The sequence below is a fragment of the Asterias amurensis genome, chromosome 18 (assembly GCF_032118995.1).
Source record: "Asterias amurensis chromosome 18, ASM3211899v1".
Lineage (NCBI taxonomy): Eukaryota > Metazoa > Echinodermata > Asteroidea > Forcipulatida > Asteriidae > Asterias > Asterias amurensis.
In genome coordinates, this window is record NC_092665.1 from 14,891,310 (window position 1) to 14,913,450 (window position 22,141).

At 40.5% G+C, this 22,141-nt stretch overlaps 1 protein-coding gene across 1 annotated transcript in view; it reads left to right on the forward strand.

Annotated features, from left to right (window-relative positions):
* Positions 1–16,757, forward strand: part of LOC139950559 (histone-lysine N-methyltransferase MECOM-like) — a 57,667-nt gene extending 40,910 nt beyond the window's left edge. Inside the window, exons 2-5 of the mRNA XM_071949302.1 lie at positions 3,008–3,141; positions 5,424–5,526; positions 10,592–10,723; positions 11,092–16,757. Of these exons, the coding sequence (XP_071805403.1) occupies positions 3,073–3,141; positions 5,424–5,526; positions 10,592–10,723; positions 11,092–14,060 (3,273 nt within the window). The 5' untranslated portion in view covers positions 3,008–3,072 and the 3' untranslated portion in view covers positions 14,061–16,757. The remainder of the gene's footprint in view (positions 1–3,007; positions 3,142–5,423; positions 5,527–10,591; positions 10,724–11,091) is intronic.
* The last annotated feature ends 5,384 nt before the right edge of the window (positions 16,758–22,141 follow it).

The following is a 22,141-nucleotide window of genomic DNA, read 5'->3' on the forward strand; positions in this document are numbered from 1 at the left end:
AAGCTTAGTGTTGCTATCTTCTGTTTTGTGAAGGGATTGGGTTAAGGTTTTTTTAATCTGAGATGGTTCTTTCAGGTTGAGGAGGATGCTTGAAGGGATGGATTATGAGAGGTCAAATTTATTATAAATTCTGCTTTCTGGTGGTTAGTTTTTGTGGTTATATTGTGTTGATTGTTAAAGTCTTATGATGTTTTGGGGAAGGTTGTCAAATTAATTTAGGCAGTTTCACAGACTTTAATTTATTTGTGATTCATTTTTATGATTGATCTGTTCATAGTTTGAAGTAAAATCCATACTTTCCATGTATTTATACTCCCTGCATTTGTTTACTATTATTTTTTCCTCCCCTTTTTCTTAATTTCCCCCCATTTTCCTCAATTTTTCTGTTGATTTTGATGTTAAAAGCCCAATTTCAATTTTGAATGAAGAGTTTTCAGTCATGCAAAAGAAGTTCCTAACTAACGGAGATGTTTTCAAACCCCAGGGTGTCCTCATTTTAACTACAGTAGCCCCTCCCTCGGTGGTTGTCAACCTTGAACCCATAGAACTAGAGCAGTGCACTTCATGACCATTATTAATAACTTGATTGCTAATAGGGGATAGAGGAGGTACTAAAGGTTGTCTAATTATTGGAGGGATGATGGTTATTGAGATAAACTTGCTTGATAAATTGATTGCTTTTTTGTAGACTTTTTATACAGTGCTCTAATCAGCGCCATCATGGACTTTTAGGATCAAATTACTGTCAGATAATGAATTTCAGTTTTTTCAAGTTTAATTGCTTACCAGTTTTCCACAAGACTGTCTTTTACACATTAACTCAATTTTGTTTGTCCACTTGCCATTATTTTAGTTAAAAAGTGACAGACCAAACTTTCTTTTCAACAAACATGCTTTTTGTTGTTGAATTTTATTTTTTAAATGCAAGATGGTGCAAACAAGGCTAAAAGCCACTCTTTGTGAGGGGCTTCAAGAAGAAAATATTTAAGATGAAAATAACTAAGGGGAGCTGAACTAATATTCATCATTAAACAGTCTAGACCGTATGATGGAGGGAAACATGCTGATCAGGCAAGGGGTTTCAAAGAGGTGCAGTACATGGAGTAAAAGCTGCATGTACTTGTTGTAACTATTGGGGGCCCAGCACGGAACCCTGCGGTGAGACAATCATTCAGGAATTCGTGTTAGGCTAGTTTTTTTTTAGTCTCTTCTCAATTTGCACTCAGGTAGTATCACCCCCCCCCAACCTTTAAGACTTGTGAATCCCAAAGCTTCCTTCCCCCTATCAAAATAGGTCAAGTCTGATTTATGAGAAGTAAAAACTTGGAAGCCTCAACGGATGACCCCGGATGAACCAGGTGGCATTTCAGTATTTGCCTGTCTCGCTATCTGCGGACAGAAATATCACTGCACCTTTTGGGCCATCAAGTGTACTCAGTGGGCTCTTAACAAGTGTTTAGGGAAACTTATCACCAGGAAAGAGGGGGGGGGGGTGAGGTAAAGCAAATATTTGTGGTGGCTCTTGAATGGAAACTTGTCTTACAAAAATAATCTTAGTTCTAAAAGTGTCTTTAGGCTTGCAAGCGTGCAGTAGAATTCGCTAATTAACAAATCAGTTCTACACGTAATTAGCTAAGTTCGGAATATTATTACAAAACTGTTTCTTCGTCCTAAAACTTCTCTTTATTATCGTTCTTGGAAAGTCCCCTCTTTCCTCTGCCCCTTCCTCCTCATGCATGCCCCCCTCACTAGTTCCTTCCCTAGCCCCTGTCTTCCTAAACTGCCTCCAACGCATTGGAGTCTGAGTTTATTTGCTCACTAATATAATAATCAAAAAGAGGGAAATAAGAGAGGTGGCCTCAAATCCCACCAATAATTCAAGACACCTGTGGATGTTCTGCTTTGATTTCCTGTAGTCGTCTTAGCTCTTTTCTTGAGTGAATCTCGCTCCCCCTCCTCTCCGTCTCTCGCTTCCACTGGATGTATTTGTACAAGCCTCAAACATCTTCCTGGAACGAGACGGGGAGTATTCGTGTTATCACTGGCCGTTTGAAGTCACCTGTCTTGGACCCGTCTGTAAACTAACCGTTTCCTGAACTGCTCCTAGTATCTTCAAAAATAGCCCCTGTGTGTATTGATAATTGGTTCGGACCTCCTTAAGAGACTTCGGAGAGAGGGAGGGGGGTTTTCGGAGTTTGCGTATTTGAACTGTTCACGTAAATAACACATTCCGAGCGTTAATACAATCAAATTCTGACATGACTCAATTCAGAGGCAGATGTTCTCGATTGCGTCTGTACACACAGTCCAACCCGGGGAGTCCTTAACGTTTATCCCGAACCCACTCCAGTTATTGTCAGTGATAGCTCGGATTCTGGAGGAGATAAAAACTAAAACGCTCTCTGGCAATTAGGATCTCCTGCTCGTGCAGAGATTGTGTGTCCATCCACTTTAGTTGATGTCACCCCTTCGTAGCCGTTCAAAAAGCAACACTTATCTCTTCATTTCGCTTCATGAGGGTTTGGGAGAGGATAAGCGACCATCGTCTGGTGGTCTGTCAAACCAACCAATAATTGTTTGCAGTAGATTAAAGATTCTGTATCTATGTTCTTTTTTCCCAGACTTTTGTAAATGGAATCTACAAAGGGGCTTGCTGGTAATTTTTAACAGCAATTAAAGTTATAAATTAAGATTCATGATAAACCAGGGATTGTGGTTACTAACCATTTGACTAAATCTATCAAAAGCTCAATTTTTTTTACAAATACTTAGTTTGAGTCATCAAAAGATAAAAGAGTTGTCACCAGAATAATTTTATTCAAAGGCATTTTAAAACTTTTGATCAAATTTTCTTTCAAAATTATTATCAAAGACAATAAATATGTTTATATAATTGATTTGAGTCCTTAGTAATACTTGTCATTCCAATGCTTTTCAAAGACATTTATGACATTCATCATGTTGACTATTTTAAAATTTGAACCTTTTTTAATTGTTTTGATCACAGATTGTTGACGAGGTCGCAAGGTCAGATGTTGGATTGACGCCAGTGAGCCGGGTACAGGGAACTGGATGAAGTACGTCCGAAGCGCTCCAACATTTGAGGAGCAGAACATGGTGGCTGTTCAGATTGAAAACAAGGTAGGCGTTCACACCAAGATTTTTTACAAAATCTTCAGTTAAAAATTTGGTAGTGGCCGCCCATTTCTACCCTTTCTACCCTAAACGCCATAACTTCCATCGTGACACAACTGAAGAGTTGTGAGAATGTTGTGTTGAATATATTTACAAATGAAATAGAATTGACAGAAGTGAACTTGAATGAGAAGTACGAAGTCATGTGTACACGCACGGAAATAAAATTGCATAAGGAGCTAAAAAAGAAACATTAGTTTGATTTAGCTTATGGAAAATGTATGAGTGTGAATGCGTGTTTATGAAATAGAATTCATTTTTGCTGAAATCGGCCGGTACAAACTGATTATATCACAGTGAAATTAAACAAGCGGTAATAGTAAGTCAGTGTTGAACTTAGTGTAACCCCAGGGGTTTTCAGAAGGTGTAACTGGATTACTCAGATATTCAATGCTGTTTAAAGTGTTGCAGTCTTTCCTTATGGAAATTAATTTTACAGGTATTATGACAGTTGTAAAGATACATAGATTGCACACTAAGGAATTGAATATGCCGGTCAACATCCCTTGCAATATAAAGTCAGTCATTTATATATTTTTTTTAGTGAACTTCAACAATGCAAACTGACATTCTCAAGTCACCTGAACACAGATGTAAACTTTCACCTGCCGCTAACTAACACACAGTGAAGGAACCGAGGGCTGGGGTGTAGTGTAATGCCGCTGTTGCTAATTATACAGGGGGGTTTAGTTGACGTTGACGGCCGCATTGACGATCAGTGTCGCTTCTGTTGGGGGATGGGTAAAATCGTTTGGCCCTCGTCTTTCAGGATGGTGAATCTGGAATGCTCGCTGTGGGCTGAGGTGTGAGGGAAAGACTAGAAGCAGGGGGATGAAATGAGACCGCTGGTACCCTCCTCGATCACGGAGTTGGGTTCAGCGAGAAGGTGTGAACATCGAGAGAGAATCTCCAGGCCTGTATCTTTGTTTTTGAAAGGGCAAGGGCAGGCCTGTATTTTTAAAGGGCAAGGGCATCAAGGCATTTTTCTTCTTGGTGAAAAGCACCCTATGAGGGCATTTTAAATTTCCACTGGAGCACTTCAAGAGCACCCAGGCAAGAACCAGGGGCCATAGAGGCGATCTCCTTCAATTTTTTTTTTTTTTTGCCTCCGTTAAGTATTTATACAAAATTGCTGTTAATACAAAATTTGTCAGCTAAGATTCATCAAAACATCCTTCAGTTTGGGATTTTTTTTTTTTTTTAAAGATTGAAATTTTGAGTACAAGAACCTCTGCTCCGAGATTGTTTGAACAGCCTCCCTTTTTGTCTCAAATCTCCTCCCATAAAAAGAGGTCCCCCCTCGTAAATAGTACAACACCCTTTGTGGATGATGCACAATAAGTGTCAAGCTGCCATGTGACAGAAATGTGTAGCGAGTATGATGGCTGTATTAATTGCATCTCTTGTGGGACAAGGGGTTGTTAAACAGGTTTTTAATTTGGCCAGTTTAGTGTTGGTGGGGGGGGGGGGGGGGAGCCAGATGTACAGAGAGAGAGGGGGGGGGGCAATTTATCAACCTGTATGCCAATTATGACATGCTTATGCTAGGGGGATTAATTAAAGGTGACTCAAAGTCGCTGGCGGTGTCATAAGGGAGGGGGGGTGCGGTCGGGAGAGAGAGAGAATCGTTGAGAAGGGGTGGTGGTTGTGACTCCTGGACCAGTCAATGTCATGGTGTATAGGGGGAGACAGGTGGTATGTTCTGAGTGGGTGAATTGAACTGTCATTAATCACCTGGTGATATAGAAGGGTTGTTGTTGTTTGGGGGTGCCCCCCTCTGCCTTGAACCCCACCCCTCGCGGACTCGTGGGATCTTCCGAGTGATTGAGTATTTGGTTAAAGGTGTACTGGATAAACTAAAATGCCGTTAATGGTGACATTGTCCAATTAATGCTTTGTATTTAATGTGAAGTTTTTTCTCATCTTTATATTATAGTCTATGATTTTTCAAAATTTTAGGATTTTATCGTAGATCCCATGCTTTCTCTCAGATTTTGCCTTGCTACATTATAGCTACATTTTGGCTAAATTGCTGCAATGTTAACAAGTAAAATACAATGAGATGTACACAAATTAAGTAGTTAACAATAGTCCCCATTGGGGTGTTCCTCCTTTGTCTAAAACTGAAATTTTCTTCTCATTTCTTATTCATCCTGTTGATGGCGCTAATTTTGCTGTTAGATGTGTAATAAATAAATAAAACTTTAATTTGATGTTGTTTTCTGTAGGTGTACTACAAAGTTATCCACCCCATCCCACCTGGTGAAGAGTTGCTGGTCCTGAAAGAAGCTGCTTTTCCTGATCAAGAAGGGATTCCAATCCAGCTCATAGGTAAGCAAATAGGGTGATAGACCACAGAACAGATACTGCCATAAACAGCTCCAGGGGTGGGGGAGAGGGTCCCAACATCACCAAATTTTCAAGTGAATAGTCTTCATGTGAGACTGGTTGAAGAAAACTGTGCTGTGGTTTTAAAATAGGGAGCATCTCAACAGTCCAAACGGAGAACGTGTTTTGAATAGATCGGATAACAATTCCAGCGGGGGTACGTTGGACCTATCAGTTCGACTGGTATCCTGCTCATTTCTGCCAAGCAGAAATTTGTGAAGCGATATTTTCTGCTTATAAGCAGTTCTATGAAATTGCATTCGGGAGGAGACCTGCCACTCATTTTAACGAACAAAATATAAAAAATTCACTTTGAGTTTGATCCAATCCCTGGGGTTACGTTCAATCAACACCTTGTGGTTGCATGTAGTATCCGGGCCTTTACTTGCCAAGCTTGACTTGCTCCTCCGTGGTTATTTGTGGACTACAGTTGGGAGGGTGTGTAAAGTTTGCTGGAAGCAAGGTAGCTTCCTGTTCTTGAAAAGATAAAGTTTAGTTTCTTATGCTCTGTTGATGAGAGAAGAAAGGGGGTGGTGGACTCTTGTTTCGGAGATTACGTCGTTCATCCAGTTTAGGGGGTTCGGTCTTTGTACTGAACTGACAAAAATCACACAAGGACTACACATTTTGAATGCTACTTTATGGTACATTTATCCTCCTCACAGTAAGTGCAAAAACTGTCAGGGTTTGCCCCTAATTTTTTGTTCAACTAGCTAGCAGGACCTGGTCCACCGTGTTTCATCTGGCATTTTGGCCAGCGGACCACTGCTAAATGCAAACCCTGACTGTCTTCAGTTCTGGCTGAACACAACCTCTAGTGTATGTGGACATGATAAGAAGAAGAAGTAAGAAAAAAAAGGAGATGAAAAATGAAAACAAAAATACTTTGGCAGATGAAACAAATTTGGGAGAGGCAGAGACTGTGGCTCTGGATGATTGATTCAAGGTGGAAACGCACAGGAGTATCCTCCAGTCTGTTCTGTATCATGCTGTAGATTTCCACTAACTCATGTCAACTGTCTTAATAAGTTATCAGTCCAGAAAATAAGAATTTTACACTCCGGCTGCATATGGCTACCTTTCCCAGGGAAGGGTGGGTTTTGTTTCTCTCTCTCGAGGGGGGGGGGGGGTGTATGCCACATGTCGGTTCGGATTAGCCTATCTACACGTAATACAGGGTGAATGAAGTTTGGAGAATCTTGGGTTCCTCTTCATACTTCATAGTTGACTTATTTTTGTCAAATCTGTCTTTCGTTTTGCTATATTTGTCCGAGGGTAAGAGGGGGCATTGGATATCAGCAGGAACAGGGTCTTGTTTCTTCAAATGCAATTCTTAAAAGATCTGTCATCATTTACTGCATATGAAAAAACAACTCAAAAGATCTGGGGCCCAATTAATAACTTTATTTTGTTTGTGCTGAAGCCTTTCCCCAATTCAAATATTTTGGTGAAAAGTAACCTCTTTCTCTAAAACTACCTTACTTCAAAGGGTGTCGGTTAAAACAAAATTTTATAATATCAACAGCTCCCAGTGCTTCTTAGCAAGTAACCTTTTATGGTCATTACATTATTTAGTAATTAGTAAAGGTATACCTTGCCTTTAACCCAAAAAAAAATTTCGGGGGGGGGGGGGGATCCAGAGCCATGAAATGGAAACCCAGCTCCATCTGTAAAAGGTTAACGGGTTTAGTTTCAGGTTTGTTTTTACTAATTGTAAAGGAATGAAACCAGAAACTGGAATTGTAACATCCCTTTTGGATTAGAGACTTGTCAGCTATCTAGTTTTGGGGATGATCAAGGAGGGGAAGGAATTGCTCCGATGGGTTCTAGGGGTCTGGACTGTGTTTCCAAATCGAAGCCGGAATCTGTCAGTTCGGATTGATCTGAGTCTCAGTATTAGACCCAGAGAGAGGGAAATGACTTGTTTATCTTTCTGTCCATCTTTTTTTGAGTGATTTTAATTGAGATGTTAGATGTACGCTCTCTGAGGACTTTAAGAAGGGGGTTGTGTCTGGGGATCGGTGTTTGGGGGCGGTTTAGGACACTCAGGGGAGGGTTGGATTGATAGGGCTGATTATTTGAGTTTAAAGGCAGTGGACACTGTTGGTAATTACTCAAAATAATTATAAGCATAAAAACTTACTTGGTAATGAGTAATGTGGAGAGGTTGATGGTACATCTGTGGGAAACGGCTCCCTCTGAAGTGCCATAGTTTTCGAGAAAGAAGTAATTTTCCACGAATTTGATTTCGAGACCCTCAGATTTAGAACTTGAGGTCTCGAAATCAACCATCTAAACGCACACAACTTTGTGTGACAAGGTTTTTTTTCTTTTATTATTATCTCGCAAGTTGGATGACCGATTGAGCTCAAATTTTCACAGGTTTGTTATTTTATGCATATGTTGAGATACACCAACTGTGAAGGCTAGTCTTTGACAATTACCGATAGTGTTCACTGCCTTTAAGTGAAGGATTTTTTATGGGATGGTTTTAGGACTCTGGTCACAGGCACTAAGGGATGACTTGGACATTTTTATGAGGGGGTGGGGGGGGGGCATAGACATCTTATAGTGAGGGGGGATGGGGGGGGGGGGGTCAGGGATAGGATTGTTTAAAGCATTGAACGACAGAATCAACGATATGGGTAGGGGAGTGGGGTTTTGTGGGGAAACTCACTTGAGGTTACAAGCTGTAGGATGTTGGCTGATTTTTGTTTTTGTAGCTGGGGTTTATAAGATAAGAATACTGAGCATGTCAAGATGTTCTACTTTGTCAAACAAGTTCTTCAGTTTGTACAATGCTAAAGATGAGTAGGCTGAACAATGGGAGGAAGGTGGAAGGGAGGGGGGGGGGGTTCTTGTAAACCGGGATAAGGATGGGGATGTGTTGCTAACTTGAAGACAATTAACATGAGGGTAAGGGAGGTGGGTTTTTATTTTTCCCCTGTTATAATTTTTTCTTTTCTTTGGGGGGGGGGGGGGTCACAGGGGGGTAATCGTCATGTGACTTTTCGAGACTTTGATTAACTATATGTGGATGTAGATGGTCAATATGAGCACTTAACCAATTTGCCACCAGAGTCCCAGGAGGCAAGGTACTAGGGCCTAGGAGGGGACCAGGGGGCAAAAAACTCATAAATCTTAATTTTCAGCGGTGTTCTTGAAACGTCAGAAAACCTGGAAGAGATTTAGGCTGGGAAATGATTGTGCTTCTTCGATTATCAGTTCAGAATAGGGGGTCGGTCAGGTTTCTTTGGGGTTTATTTGTTCTTGGTTGGCTTTTTTGGGGGGTGCCCTTTGAAGGATTTTGGGTAGAGCGAGGGGGGAAAGTGGGTCTGGGGGTACAGGAAGTGGACAGGTTATGACTGTTCACTGCCCATTCTCCTGAAAATACTTAGTTTGTACAGGTCTTTGGAGGATGGGAGTGTGGGGGGGGGGGCAAAGTTGGAAACCAAAAAGTGAAACTTAGACAACAATTATGAAATGAGATCACAACTCTATATCTTTGGAAGATGACTTGGAAGTGTAAGGATGGAGCGATCAAACAATGGGGTTTTTCTGTTTGTAAAATACAAGAAGCAACGCCTCACTTTTGAATAGTCTTTTTGCAGTAGAATTATTTGTCTATTGTTACTTTTTCTTAATAAAAAATTGAGGCCCTCCCCTAGCCACAATATCTAAGTATCTATCTTTAGTGGGCAACTAAAGTTGTTTAGAATGCAATTTTTTCCAAGTGAAGACATTAAATAAAGAATTCTTCTTGCTTGATGAACATACTGGGCCCAAAATCTTTTTGCTTTAAGCAGAAAAAAAGCTTTGAAGTTCCTGCTAAACAGAAATGAGCAGGATACAAGTCACAGATGGTACATCTTTTCTTTTTTAAGCTGGTGACCTTATTCCGCCTGCATGGTATTCTTCCTACTCAAGTCTGATTTCCGATTCTGTGGCCCTCGGAAAAATCAGCAATTTTTTTATATCAAATATCCTGAAAAGTCTATAAAAACCTTTACCATATATAAATGTAGGTCAACTCTTTTACTAAACTAAATCACCCATTTTTTCCCCCAAGAGCCAAGTATAATGCATGATTCTGATAAGCATAATTTTGTTGTGCTTAGATAGGTTTTGTGCTTGCGCAGCTCTTTATAATTGTCCCCTGCTATTATGGTGCATCCTTTTTTTGTGTTATTAATCAAAAGCAATGTAAAATGAAACTGAGGCCTGGAGGTGAAATAGTCAGGCCCCCTTCATGCCATCCAGTGTTTATTTATTGACTTTGCATACGGGGAACTAGATTCTGCCATCCTGATAAAGGTCTTGTTGCAGATCTTTCCACCTAAGACTAAAAATGCCCCTTCCCTGTCTCCCCTCTCCTCATGTACGTATATGGAAGCATGGCTTACCTCAGAGTCTATACTCTCTATTCACAGTCTAGGAAATGGGTGTGCATGACTGTACCTGTGAATGGGGTCCGCCCAGCACCCAAGCACCCCTCAGGGCATGAAGGGGAAGAGAAAAAAAGGGTTATAAGGCAAGAGGTATCAGTCCATTATGAGCGGGCTCTCGTGTTGCGTGATCCAACATGAAATTCGATCAGTCATTATGGGGCTTGTCAGACTGCAAAAGGAAGATGGTGTAATTCTGCGGGTTTCCGTGGTGAGATTTTTTTTTTTTTTTTTTTAGTTTATAGTTTTTTTTCTTTTTTAGATTAAAGTCACTGGGTGTCCGTTTTCAACTCTCGGAACGGCGGGGTCAATTTCGATGACGGTGTTGAGACCCAATATCGTCCTTGTCCGCTTCCAGTGGACCGGAGAATGGAATCCATCTATTCTGACCACAGTTCGGACATGTCTCATAAAAACACCCCCGCTGAAGTTGCTTTCTCCTATCCAACAGACAGTCACCTGTACATCTCTCTGCCAACAGAGGGCAGCACACATCATTAATGGCTAAGAAGTTTGCCTCCTTTTAACAAGTTCTCTGCCTTTTTTTTCTTGTGTGTCCACAGAGGAGAAACGATTCCAGTGCGGGGATTGCGATGAATTGTTCCGCTCTAAGGTGGCTCTGAGGCGACATCAGAAATACGCTTGCAAGAATTCCAATGCAATCTTCACAACACTCAACCAACAATTCCAACAAGGTGTGGTGCTTTTGTTTCCTTTCACTTATTGAAACTATTTTGTTTGAGACTATTTTACAATAACTTTCTTTATCTGGTCCCATTTTATTAAAATTATTCTCAGAATAACTTACATGCCTCTTAGATATTTTTACGGTTACATGCGCCATCGATTTCAAGGGGCAGATTTGTTTAGTTCGAGCTGGTATTGCAGCCTGTGACTCAGCATGTCTGGGAGGGGAGTGTTGAAATTCAAGTACCCAGTTGTGAACGCAGGTGCGAAACAAACACCCTTGAACAAGATGGTGCATATGCCAAGCAAGTGTTTATCATGATCATTCGACTTAATCAATGAAAATTAATTGCATTCCGATTTATTTATTCTTCAGTGCATGGCGTCAAATGTGAACCAGAAGACTCTGGAGACGACACAAAAGAGGAAACTGACGAGAAATCTGGGCCGCACCACGAGGAGGAACAAGAGAGTGGGGAATACCGAGCAAACCGAGATTTTCACTGCGAGGAATGCCCTAAGACCTTCCACTGGAAGTCCAACCTCCAGAGGCATCAGCAAGAGCACGACAGCAACCTACAGTTCCCCTGCGAGCACTGCGACAAGGTGTTCTCCGACCCCAGCAACCTGCAGCGGCACATTCGTACTCAGCACGTCGGGGCCCGCTGCCACGCCTGCCCCGAGTGCGGCAAGACGTTCGCCACCTCCAGCGGGCTGAAGCAGCACACTCACATTCACAGCAGCATCAAGCCATTCATTTGTGAGGTCTGCCTCAAGTCTTACACGCAGTTCTCCAATCTGTGTCGACACAAGCGGATGCACGCCGACTGCCGCACACAGCTCAAATGCAATAACTGCAGCCAGATGTTTGCCACCGTCACCTCTCTGAACAAGCACCGCCGCTTCTGCCATGGCAACCAGCTTCTCAATAACCAAATCCCTGTGAGCCAGTCCACCAGTGTGCCATCCGTTGGACGCAACGGCGGAGGTGCTGTGATGACCCCAAACCCCGCGCTGATGGGCGTTGGCATGCTCGGACCCAACGGGCCCCTGCATCCTGGGAATTTGGCTCATCTCTGGAATCCTAATTTACACCTGACCCAGCAGGCACTCCTGAATAACCTCTTAGGGTACCCTGGCGCTGATAAAGTTCCCGTTCCTGGCCACCCTTACTTCATGGGCTACCCACCGCTGCCAACACAGTCCCATCTTGTACCGAACAGCTTCAACAAACACAACCCAACCACAAGAACGGGCAGTGGCGGAGCGAGCCCCAACGGTTCAGCAGTTTCAACCGATGATTGGCTGAAGCATTACACTTCGAGTGTCAGCCCAGACAAACATGGCCATGCCAAACACCCCGGCAGACATGTAATCAAGATGAAACGAGATCCCAACGAGAGAGCAGATAGCGAGATCAGTGACGGTAGCGACGTGTCCAATGTTAGCACTCCGACAGGCAGTGACCTGGACTCGACCTCTGGCAGTGACCTCGACTCGGACAGCGAAGAGAACACAGAAAACAAGGCCCATCGGAAAATCGCCAACCGGCACAGCAACGGCAGAAACGTTCAGATGAACCACCACCAGACTCATCAGAGGAATGAGAGAAGACCCGAGAACCGAATCGCACCCAGCGAACCAATGAAAGCCATAGCCTCGATCGCCGAGAAGTACTTCGGTGGTGCCCATCCTGAGAATGGTCTGCTGACATCTGAGGTCAGAAGTAATGGCCATAATACCGAAGAGAGGATTCATCGTGAGAGTAGCTTCCGAGGTTCAGAGAGTGAGGGTGTCATACTGCAAGAGTCACCCTTCGATCTGTCCAAAAGGAGATCAGGAACTACCAAGCTGCCGTCGCGCACAACAGGGGAGGAGCTGCCGTTAGATCTGAGCATGCCAAGACGTAAACGGTTGACGCCCATCTCAGATGAGCCAATCAAGAAGTCTCACAGCCCACCTAATCACCATAGCAACCATCGCGATAAGATGGCGGAGCCCACCAAGGTAGCGTCCAACCTCTATGCAAAACCGATCCCTCTTGTCATGCCGGATCCGATATACAGGGTGAACGGAGACATCATCCCGAACAAGTTCATGCGCATGGATTACAACCACCTCTTTCCCAATACCGCCTTTCAAAACTTCAGGAAATTCGAACATTACCACATGGAGAAAGGGTTGGCCAAGACCGGCATCAGTCCACCCCACCGTAACTACCCCAGCAATGTGTTGTATCCCAACGGGGGAGAGAAGATGCTCATGAGAAGCAAAGATCGCTACACCTGCAAATATTGCGGGAAACTGTTTCCCCGCTCTGCGAATCTCACCCGCCATCTGCGCACCCACACCGGAGAGCAGCCGTACTCCTGCAAATACTGCGATCGTTCTTTCAGCATCTCCTCCAACCTCCAGCGCCACGTTCGCAACATCCACAACAAGGAGAAGCCATTTAAATGCCCGCTGTGCGAGCGCTGTTTCGGTCAGCAGACAAACCTCGATCGACACCTGAAGAAGCACGAGAACGAGCGAGCTGAGGAGATCGCCCTGTCGGCTGCCGCCGAACATGACGTCATCGTAGCAGCTCGTCTGATGGCCAAGACAAAGGCTCTCAAGGAACCCAATGACTTAAATGAAAAAGACGAGTCTTATTTTGATGAGATTAAGAACTTCATCGATGACGCTAAAGAGAAAGAGGCATTGAGGCGAAAATTTATGGAAGCCACAGCAGCCATTGCTTCCAAACAGGTCCAGAGTCCTTCTGTCTGCAGCTCATCAACTGAGATGAAAGAAGACGAGTCAAAGCCAGAAAAGATGGAGGATGACAAAGAGATGCTGGAAGAAGGAGAAAGTGATGTGGACAGAGAGATGGAAGACATCGACAAGGAGGAAGACATCCCTGAGACGGAAGAGCTCAGAAATGGATCCGAGGAGAACCAAGAGGTTGTCGAGCCACTCGTCGTCAGAGAGAAGAAAATCTGCCAAAACGAGGACATGTATGACAGCATGAATGAAAGCGAAGATCTCAGCGACGGGGAAGAAGGTGATAAGACCCCAAGTGTTACCTCAGAGGAGGACCCCACAATGGATGAAGGCACGCCGGAGGATACTCCGATCAACTTCGGCCTGGCCAAGACCACAGCAACATTCCCACACGACGAGGAAGACCTTCAGGACGTCGACATCCTGAGAGAAGGAAGAACCAACCTCAGCCGCCATTCCAAGCTTCAAGCTTACTCGCTGATGATGGCACTCTCAGATGACGAGACCCGTCGAGGAGACGGCGTGCGGAGGTCGTTGCATGCTGCTCATCACGCTCCAGTGCACACTGCCACACCGGTTTGAACCGGTCACACCACTGCCGTGACTGGTTCGATCCAGACGCGACTGGTTTGATCAAGTCGTTGCTGGTTCCCTCAAGGATCTATTTTCAGACCAGTCACTTCAGGCATTTTGATGTTCTGCAGTTTCAACATGCTCAAGCAAGTACCTAAGTTCCCTCTTATGTATTTTTATATTTTTATTTGAAGACCTGTTTGGTATTCTCTATGAAACCTGCTTAGCATTTTGGTAAGCATAATTAAAGAAAAAATGGGCCCAATTTTTTTAAAGCCGTTAAGCAGAAAATACTGCTTAGCAAATTTTCTGCTGATCCGAAAAATGAGCGGGGCACCAGTCTTAACAATGTAAATTTGATGGGATTTTAGCTGGGAACCTGTTTCTGCTAAGCAAGGTCTGTCTGTGCCTGTGCTAATTAGCTTTACAAAATTGCGCCCAATTTTTAAGCATAATGGCTCAAAACATTAACAACCCACCCAAATTTTGTTTTTAATTTGATAAAAACCACCGATGAAATAGGCACCATGGACAGCTGATGTGTTCGCCCACCTGAATATTCTATGCCTACTGCTGATCAATAATATAATTTTGATTGATCGATTTCCAATGATCCATAGATTTATTGATAATCCACCAAATGTATATTCAAGTTTAATCAAGAGGATGGAGAGAAGATGTAAATTATGGTTGATTTATGAGGAATCAATTTAAAGGTGACCAATAATTACGTAGTTTGTTTTGCTACTGTTATTGGTGAACTTGTTTTAAGTATAAATTATTACTTATTGTAAATATTATCAGAACGAAATTAGTATGTTAGCGAATCGATCAAGCCGCAAGTAAGAAACAAAAAATTTATTTAATTAATTTCGCTTAGACATTTTTTACAACGATACAACGAGAATTATTAGTAACGTTATAGCAGTAATTTTATTTGATTTGTTTTAATGATTTTCAATGCAGATGATTTTATTTTAAAAGCTTTTAGTTGGAATATTATTTTTTATGTAGTTTGTATTTTCAATTTGCACCATTTGATTTTTGAAATGAAAGTTGTAGAGCTTCTTGGCGCCGAGTCTAAGTTAGAGTGTAGGATCCGTCAGATAAATTGGGTAAAAAAATTAGCTTTCAGATAAGAGAACATTATTTGGTATAAGGTCATCAAGAGTTGGGCTCAATTTTACAAAGAGTTAGGATAAGCTATGTAATCGTAACTGATAAGCAAAGGGTGTCACAATGCAAATCGCTGTGGCGATATTGACAACCGATCTTAAGACAAAACATGGTATTTTTGTGATCTGGAGCTATCACGGAGTTTAAATGTGTCAGTGCCAAAAGTATTTTTTCGGTGTTAGGATTTGACCGCGTTTTAAAATAAGCACCGGGGTCCTATCAAGAAGCTGCTTAGCGTGTTGTTCCCTGCTTAGCGAATTTGCAAAGTTAAGAACAAAAACTTACGATGGGTTTTCAAATTGAAATTGGGATTTTTTCGGCTGTTGATATGTTCTCAGTTTAGGGTGTTTTGTTGGTCATATTTTGTTAGTCATTCAAAGTTGGTTATGAACTACAATTTAATGAAATTGGGACAAATGAACTTGTGGCTGCTATTGGGGTGTGGCACAAGCATTTGTTGCAAATAGCTCAAAAATGCTGCTACAGTGCTGCGCCTGCCATAATCAAATGCAAAAAAATAACAAATTGTTAAAGTACAGTATGAGAGTATGGCCAGATTTTACAGGGTACAGATAGGAAAAGCGATTGAAAATAGACTTTGGCTTAAAGTCAGGTCATGACGAATTACTAAGTAGAAGGAACAAGAACAAGCTGAGCTTCAGAGACTTTCGTTCAATGGATCAAGTTCCCTGATAACCATGGAAATGAGTCATACAAATAAGACGGTGTAAGGTATAAGTCGTCGTACCAATCGGTATGGACTTGCTTCAAGCTCGCAGTCAAAACAAAAAATGACAATTATTTGCGTTTTATTTCCGAGTATATCAGGGAGGTCTGTTCTGAGCAAAAATCGTACTGAGGTTGCAGAGTTGTTCTTTTGATAACTAAATGTATTCCTTAAAAAAAAAAATTGTAAAAAAAAAATTGAGTGTTTTCTAGAGTTCTTAAGGCCAAAGAAGGTATACAGATTTTTTCTCAGCATTACTTACTACTATTAAGGAAGAGAGAGGAGAAAAAAAGATAACCTGGTTTTTATTCAGAGAGTTTTGTCTTTAGTGTGATGTAAAAAGTAATTTAATTGTAAATATGCTGTGTGGCACAGTTGAGATTTTTCTACCATGTTAATGTAAAAATGACACGTAGTCGTATTGTTACATTTACGGCGGATTCTCTGGTACTGTTAGGGGAATATCCTTTTTTAGGGGAGGGGGGGGCGGGTAGGGGTACGGGTTTGAAGATCTAGTTTAGGATTTTTGTTGTTGATATACAGTGATGTGATAGTCTGGAGTACGTAATAATTCATGATTAGAGTGCATTAGGTGAGGCCGTGGCAGTCAGTTAATGACGCTGGCCGAAACTGATCAGTCAGTAATCTGAAAACTATTTTCCTTACGTCAAATTTCCTTTTTTTCTTCTTTCTTGGTTCAGCATTATTCAAAACTCACCGAAAACTAACAGAACTTAGTTTCCACCATTTTAATTTAATTATGTTTTTTAAACACCCTTACGTTTGTTTTATTTAACGGTTAATATTTATGCCAAACATACCCACTGGAATATTTTAGTAGCAATATTTTTTTTTTTCTTATGTTTCATTTATGATGTTTTTCTTTTAAAACTTCAAAATCATCACTGTTAAAGTTATTCTCATTATTTGTTTTGGTTATTTTTGTTTAAGCCGAAAGTCAGGGTTGTGTTATACTGCTCTTAGGTCTTTGTAAACACTCTGGAAGTGTTCGTCAAAGTAGTCAACATCAGGTAAAACCACGTTGTTGCAAACTTCACTTTCTTGAATTGTTGATTGAAAAAAAAACCACCAAAATACTTTACTTTACTAGCGAAATCCATGTCCTTAAAAATTGTGTTAATTGAGCTCTTCTGGGGTGATTCTAATGCCAGTATTGGCTGAACAAAAATACCTGCGAAGAATTGGACATGGATTTCCCTTCGAATGTTTTTTGTGGGGGTTTTTTCATGTAAAAATAAGGGTGTTTCACAGCCCTCGAGTAGACTTGTGGACCAGTCATCAAGTTGTGGCGGTGCTCTAGCGAGATCACTGCTTTCGCGCGAACTGCTGGTTGCCTGACTACCGTAGTCGTGATAGCAGTAGTCTCAAAGGGGCCAGCAGTCTCGCGAGAATACCGCAGGATTCACAGGGAGAGTTGAAACGCTATCACCGCGACGGACATTTAAGACTTGTCCACAATTCTACCCTCGAGCAGTTTCAAAACTTTAAGGGCATTTTTGTTTTATTAAAAAAAAATTAATTGTGGACTTTCAGGCATGAAGTGTGTATCTTGAATTAAGTTACAGTTACCTTAGCAACTCTAAAAACAAACTGTGGACGGACACAGCGATAGATTTTTGTGTGTTTTTTAATTTATAAAATGAAATCTTTGCCAAATTATTCAAACGGCAGGACAACTCAGTACTAGAGGATGAATGAAGATGCTAGGGAGAAAACGTCGGAAGAATAATCTAATTTATACGAGCCAACTCATTACATTTTGTTTGTAGCGTAGATTGAAAGCTTTTATGCGTGTCAACGCCACTCCGAAAAAAATGTTGTCAAATTGAAAATTTATTAATTATGATTAATTAGATATTAAGGTCTTTGTGGGAAACTATGAACTTACAAATAATGTTATGTAATCATATCAATGTGAATAGAAGACCTATAAATGAAAATATATAAAAACAAAATAAAAGATGAAACTGAGTGGTGACAACGCCCTTGTAAGACACTACAGAATTTGAACCCCGAAAGATGGTTTATTTTATTGCACACTCAATGGAAGAACTAACAAGTGGCACCCAGTCTTAGATGAATCAGAGCCGACCCTCTGGAGCTAGAATGGCAGGAAAACTTCAGAGGGAGAAACTTGTTCAAATTAATTTTGTTGAACAAAATAATAATGACAATTTTGAGCAAGAAAATTAGGCCTAAGCTAGCCGTTATTTTTTCCTGTATAGAAAGCTTAACAGTGCCAAAAGTCGAATTCTGACACAGTTGGTCGTTATACAAAAGTTGTACCAATTCCCAGCAAAATGTAAATCAGAAATGTAATGAATATGCATAATGTGAATAATTATAGATTTGAATGTCTATTTTTGTGGTACAGGGAAACAGAGAGATGTAGTTATATGTTTGTTTCTCCTCCCGGAGGAAAAAGGCTGCTTTGATCCTCATTATTGTATAATTTGAGACTTTTTGAAGATGTTCTGAAGTGCTATTCACACGACAGCAATTTAACTTGGGTCCCTTGCTTAAAAATAAGCATGGATGTAAAATGTAGCAATGTTTTGACAAGAGTTTTTGCAAGAGAGCTTTAACAGTAGACACATTTTGTTTCCCTTTCACACGAGGTACATTTTGTTTTGTAAAATGTTATAACCATGCTGAAGTTGCTCTCGTGTGAAAAGGCTTTAAGGGGGCAGCAGACACTGATTACAATCCATCACTTTTCAAGATGAGCATAATTCTTTTTTTAACGGAAGATGCAGTTTTTGTAAAGCGCTTTAGGGTGTCTCAAAGCTTTCGTTGGTAGTTCTTTCTACAGAGCCTGTGGGGCTATGTTGGATATAGAAGCTCATTATGTTTACATAATGTCATATAGATCATCACACCGTGGTAAACAACTTGCAGGCAACTTTGCGGTCAAAGGGGAAAACCTATGTTCTTTTAGTTGCAGTGCACAACACACGGCACCATCCGACTTCGTTCCATCTGAAGGACAAAGTGGTCAAGTGTTCTGCTCAAGTGTCAAGACAGGGATTCGAACCCATGCTCTGCTGGTCAGAAACACCAGAGCTTGACTCCAGTGCGCTTGACCGCTCGGCTGCAACTCAAACATGTCTGCCTTCCCCAAAGCATCTAAAAGTCACCACATTATTTGAAACATTCCAACCATGATATGCAAACCCTTTCATAGTTCACCAAAATGTAGTCAGCACAAAATAACACACCACTGTTAGCGTAAATGTGTACATTGTTTCTAAATGTAAATTTCCACAGGTTTTTTGTTCTGCATTGTAATTTTGTTTCCTCAATAATTCAGTTTATTTAATAATATCAAAGTGTATTGTCTGTGAACAATTAACTTACCTTTAAAGATTTTAGTTCAATACAATGGGCGGTTTAAGTGGAACTAAGTAAGTATAATGCTGTTTCTTGTGTCTCACTGCTTCTGAACACCATTGCTGTATCTTTTACTCCCAGGTGTACAATTCAGAACGGTTATTCTCACTAGTAATTCAATCATACCATACAAACTGAAATATTTTTAACAAAGCAAAGTCAATGAATAATGTTTTTCATGTAATAGATAAGAGTTTGCTTTATATTGATGACGGTGATGTCCTCATTTGGGTGATGGGAATTTCGAATGGGGCAGAAGTTTATATCCTGATCGGGGGGGGAAAAACACTAATGTGGGGAGTAATAGGCCCTTCTTGAAACCAAGGCCTCGGTTTGACTTCCGGCTTTGACTCCATTATGTCAGTTCAAAGCCTGCATACAAAAAGTGCTGAGTTTCAAAAATACTGGCAAAGCCTAAGCTTAACCCGAAACTGTGTTTATAAAAAACGGTATTTTCTTGTGTCTTGAACCTAGACTCTTCAAGCCCTTGTAAAATGATGTATTCCAGTATTTTAAGATGGTCTGCCTGTTAATTTGCATTATCACAAACTGACTGTAAAACTTGTAAATATCAGAAAACCTCTTTTATACGCATTTATTTTCCCCCGCAGCAAAAACAAAAGGGGATTTTTCTTCCGTTGATTGGAAATGTTATGCGTTCTGTTGTTTTATTTTATTGGTTTTTCTTTTGTTTTTATTCCTGCCTTTCTTGTTATGAAAAAAACAAGTAGTGATGAAATACCTCTGGTAGTGTTTTAGCTGATTATTCTTTTTGTCCCCGTAGTATCCAAGTAGTGGATAATAACTATAAGCAAGACTCGTAGGACGACATTCTATGAAGAAAAAATAAAATCAGAACAAAACAAATTATTCTGTCAAAGCAATGTGAGATGGATTTGGTTTATCGTGATTGTTCAGTTATTACTGTTTGTTAATTTGCTGTTTACTGTTGATAAGCTACTAAGGTCAACTTTGTTGTTGAACAAGAGAACAAAATTGATGCATTTTCAGTTCACAAGGCTATAGTAGCCTTGTACACTTTTTCAGCCAAAATTTGACAAATCACAAGGCTATAGACTTGTACAATTTTCTAGCCCGAATTTGACAAATTCACAAGGCCCCTACAGCCTTGTACACTTTTTCAGCCAAAATTTGACAAATTCACAAGGCTATATATAGCCTTGTACACTTTTTCAGCAAAAATTTGACAAATTCACAAGGTTATATATAGCCTTGTACACTTTTCCATCCAAAATTTGACAAATTTACAAATTTACACTTTTTCAGCAAAATTTGACAAATTCACAAGGTCTTGTACACTTTTTCAGCCAAAATTTGACAAATTCACAAGGCTATAGCCTTGTACACTTTTCCATCCAAAATTTAACAAATTTGACAAATTCACTTGTACACTTTTTCAGCAAAATTTGACAAATTCACAAGGTCTTGTACACTTTTTCAGCCAAATTTGACAAATTCACAAGGCTATAGCCTTGTACACTTTTCCATCCAAAATTTAACAAATTTGACAAATTCACAAGGCTATGGCCTTGTACACATTTTCAGCAAAAAATTGACAAATTCACAAGGCTATAGCCTTGTACACTTGTTCAGCCAAAATTTGACAAATTCACAAGGCTATAGCCTTGTACACTTTTTCAGCCAAATTTGACAAATTCACAAGGCTATAGCCTTGTACACTTTGTCAGAAAAAATTTGACAAATTCACAAGGCCTTGTACACTTTTTCAGCAAAATTTGACAAATTCACAAGGCCTTGTACACTTTTTCAGCAAAAATTTGACAAATTCACAAGGCTATATAAGCCTTGTACACTTTTTCAGCCAAAATTTGACAAACTCACAAGGCTATAGCCTTGTACACTTTTTCAGCCAAATTTGATAAATTCACAAGGCTATAGCCTTGTACACTTTTTCAGCCAAAATTTGACAAATTCACAAGGCTATAGCCTTGTACACTTTTTAATCCAACATTCGACAAATTCACAAGGCTATAGACTTGTACACTTTTTCAGCCAAATTTGACAAATTCACAAGGCTATAATAAGCCTTGTACACTTTTTCAGCCAAAATTTGACAATTTTGACAAATTCACAAGGATATAGCCTTGTACACTTTTTCAGCCAAATTTGACAAATTCACAAGGCTATATAGCCTTGTACACTTTTTCAGCCAAAATTGGACAAATTCACAAGGCTATAGCCTTAATGTACACTTTTTTAGCCAACATTCGACAAATTCACAAGGCTATAGCCTTGTACACGTTTTCAGCCAAAATTTGACAAATTCACAAGGCTATATAGCCTTGTATACTTTTTCAGCCAAATTTGACAAACTCACAAGGCTATAGCCTTGTACACTTTTTCAGCCAAATTTGACAAATTCACAAGGCTTTAGCCTTGTACACTTCGTCAGAAAAAATTTGACAAATTCACAAGGCTATAGCCTTGTACACTTTTTCAGCAAAATTTGACAAATTCACAAGGCCTTGTACACTTTTTCAGCCAAAATTTGACAAATTTACAAGGCTATATATAGCCTTGTACACTTTTTCAGCCAAAATTTGACGAATTCACAAGGCTTGTACCTTTTTCAGCCAAAGTTTGACAAATTCACAAGGCTATAGCCTTGTACACTTTTCGATCCAAAATTTGACAATTTTGACAAATTCACAAGGCCTTGTACACTTTTTTAGCCAAATTTGACAAATTCACAAGGCTATATAGCCTTGTACACTTTTTCAGCCAAAATTGGACA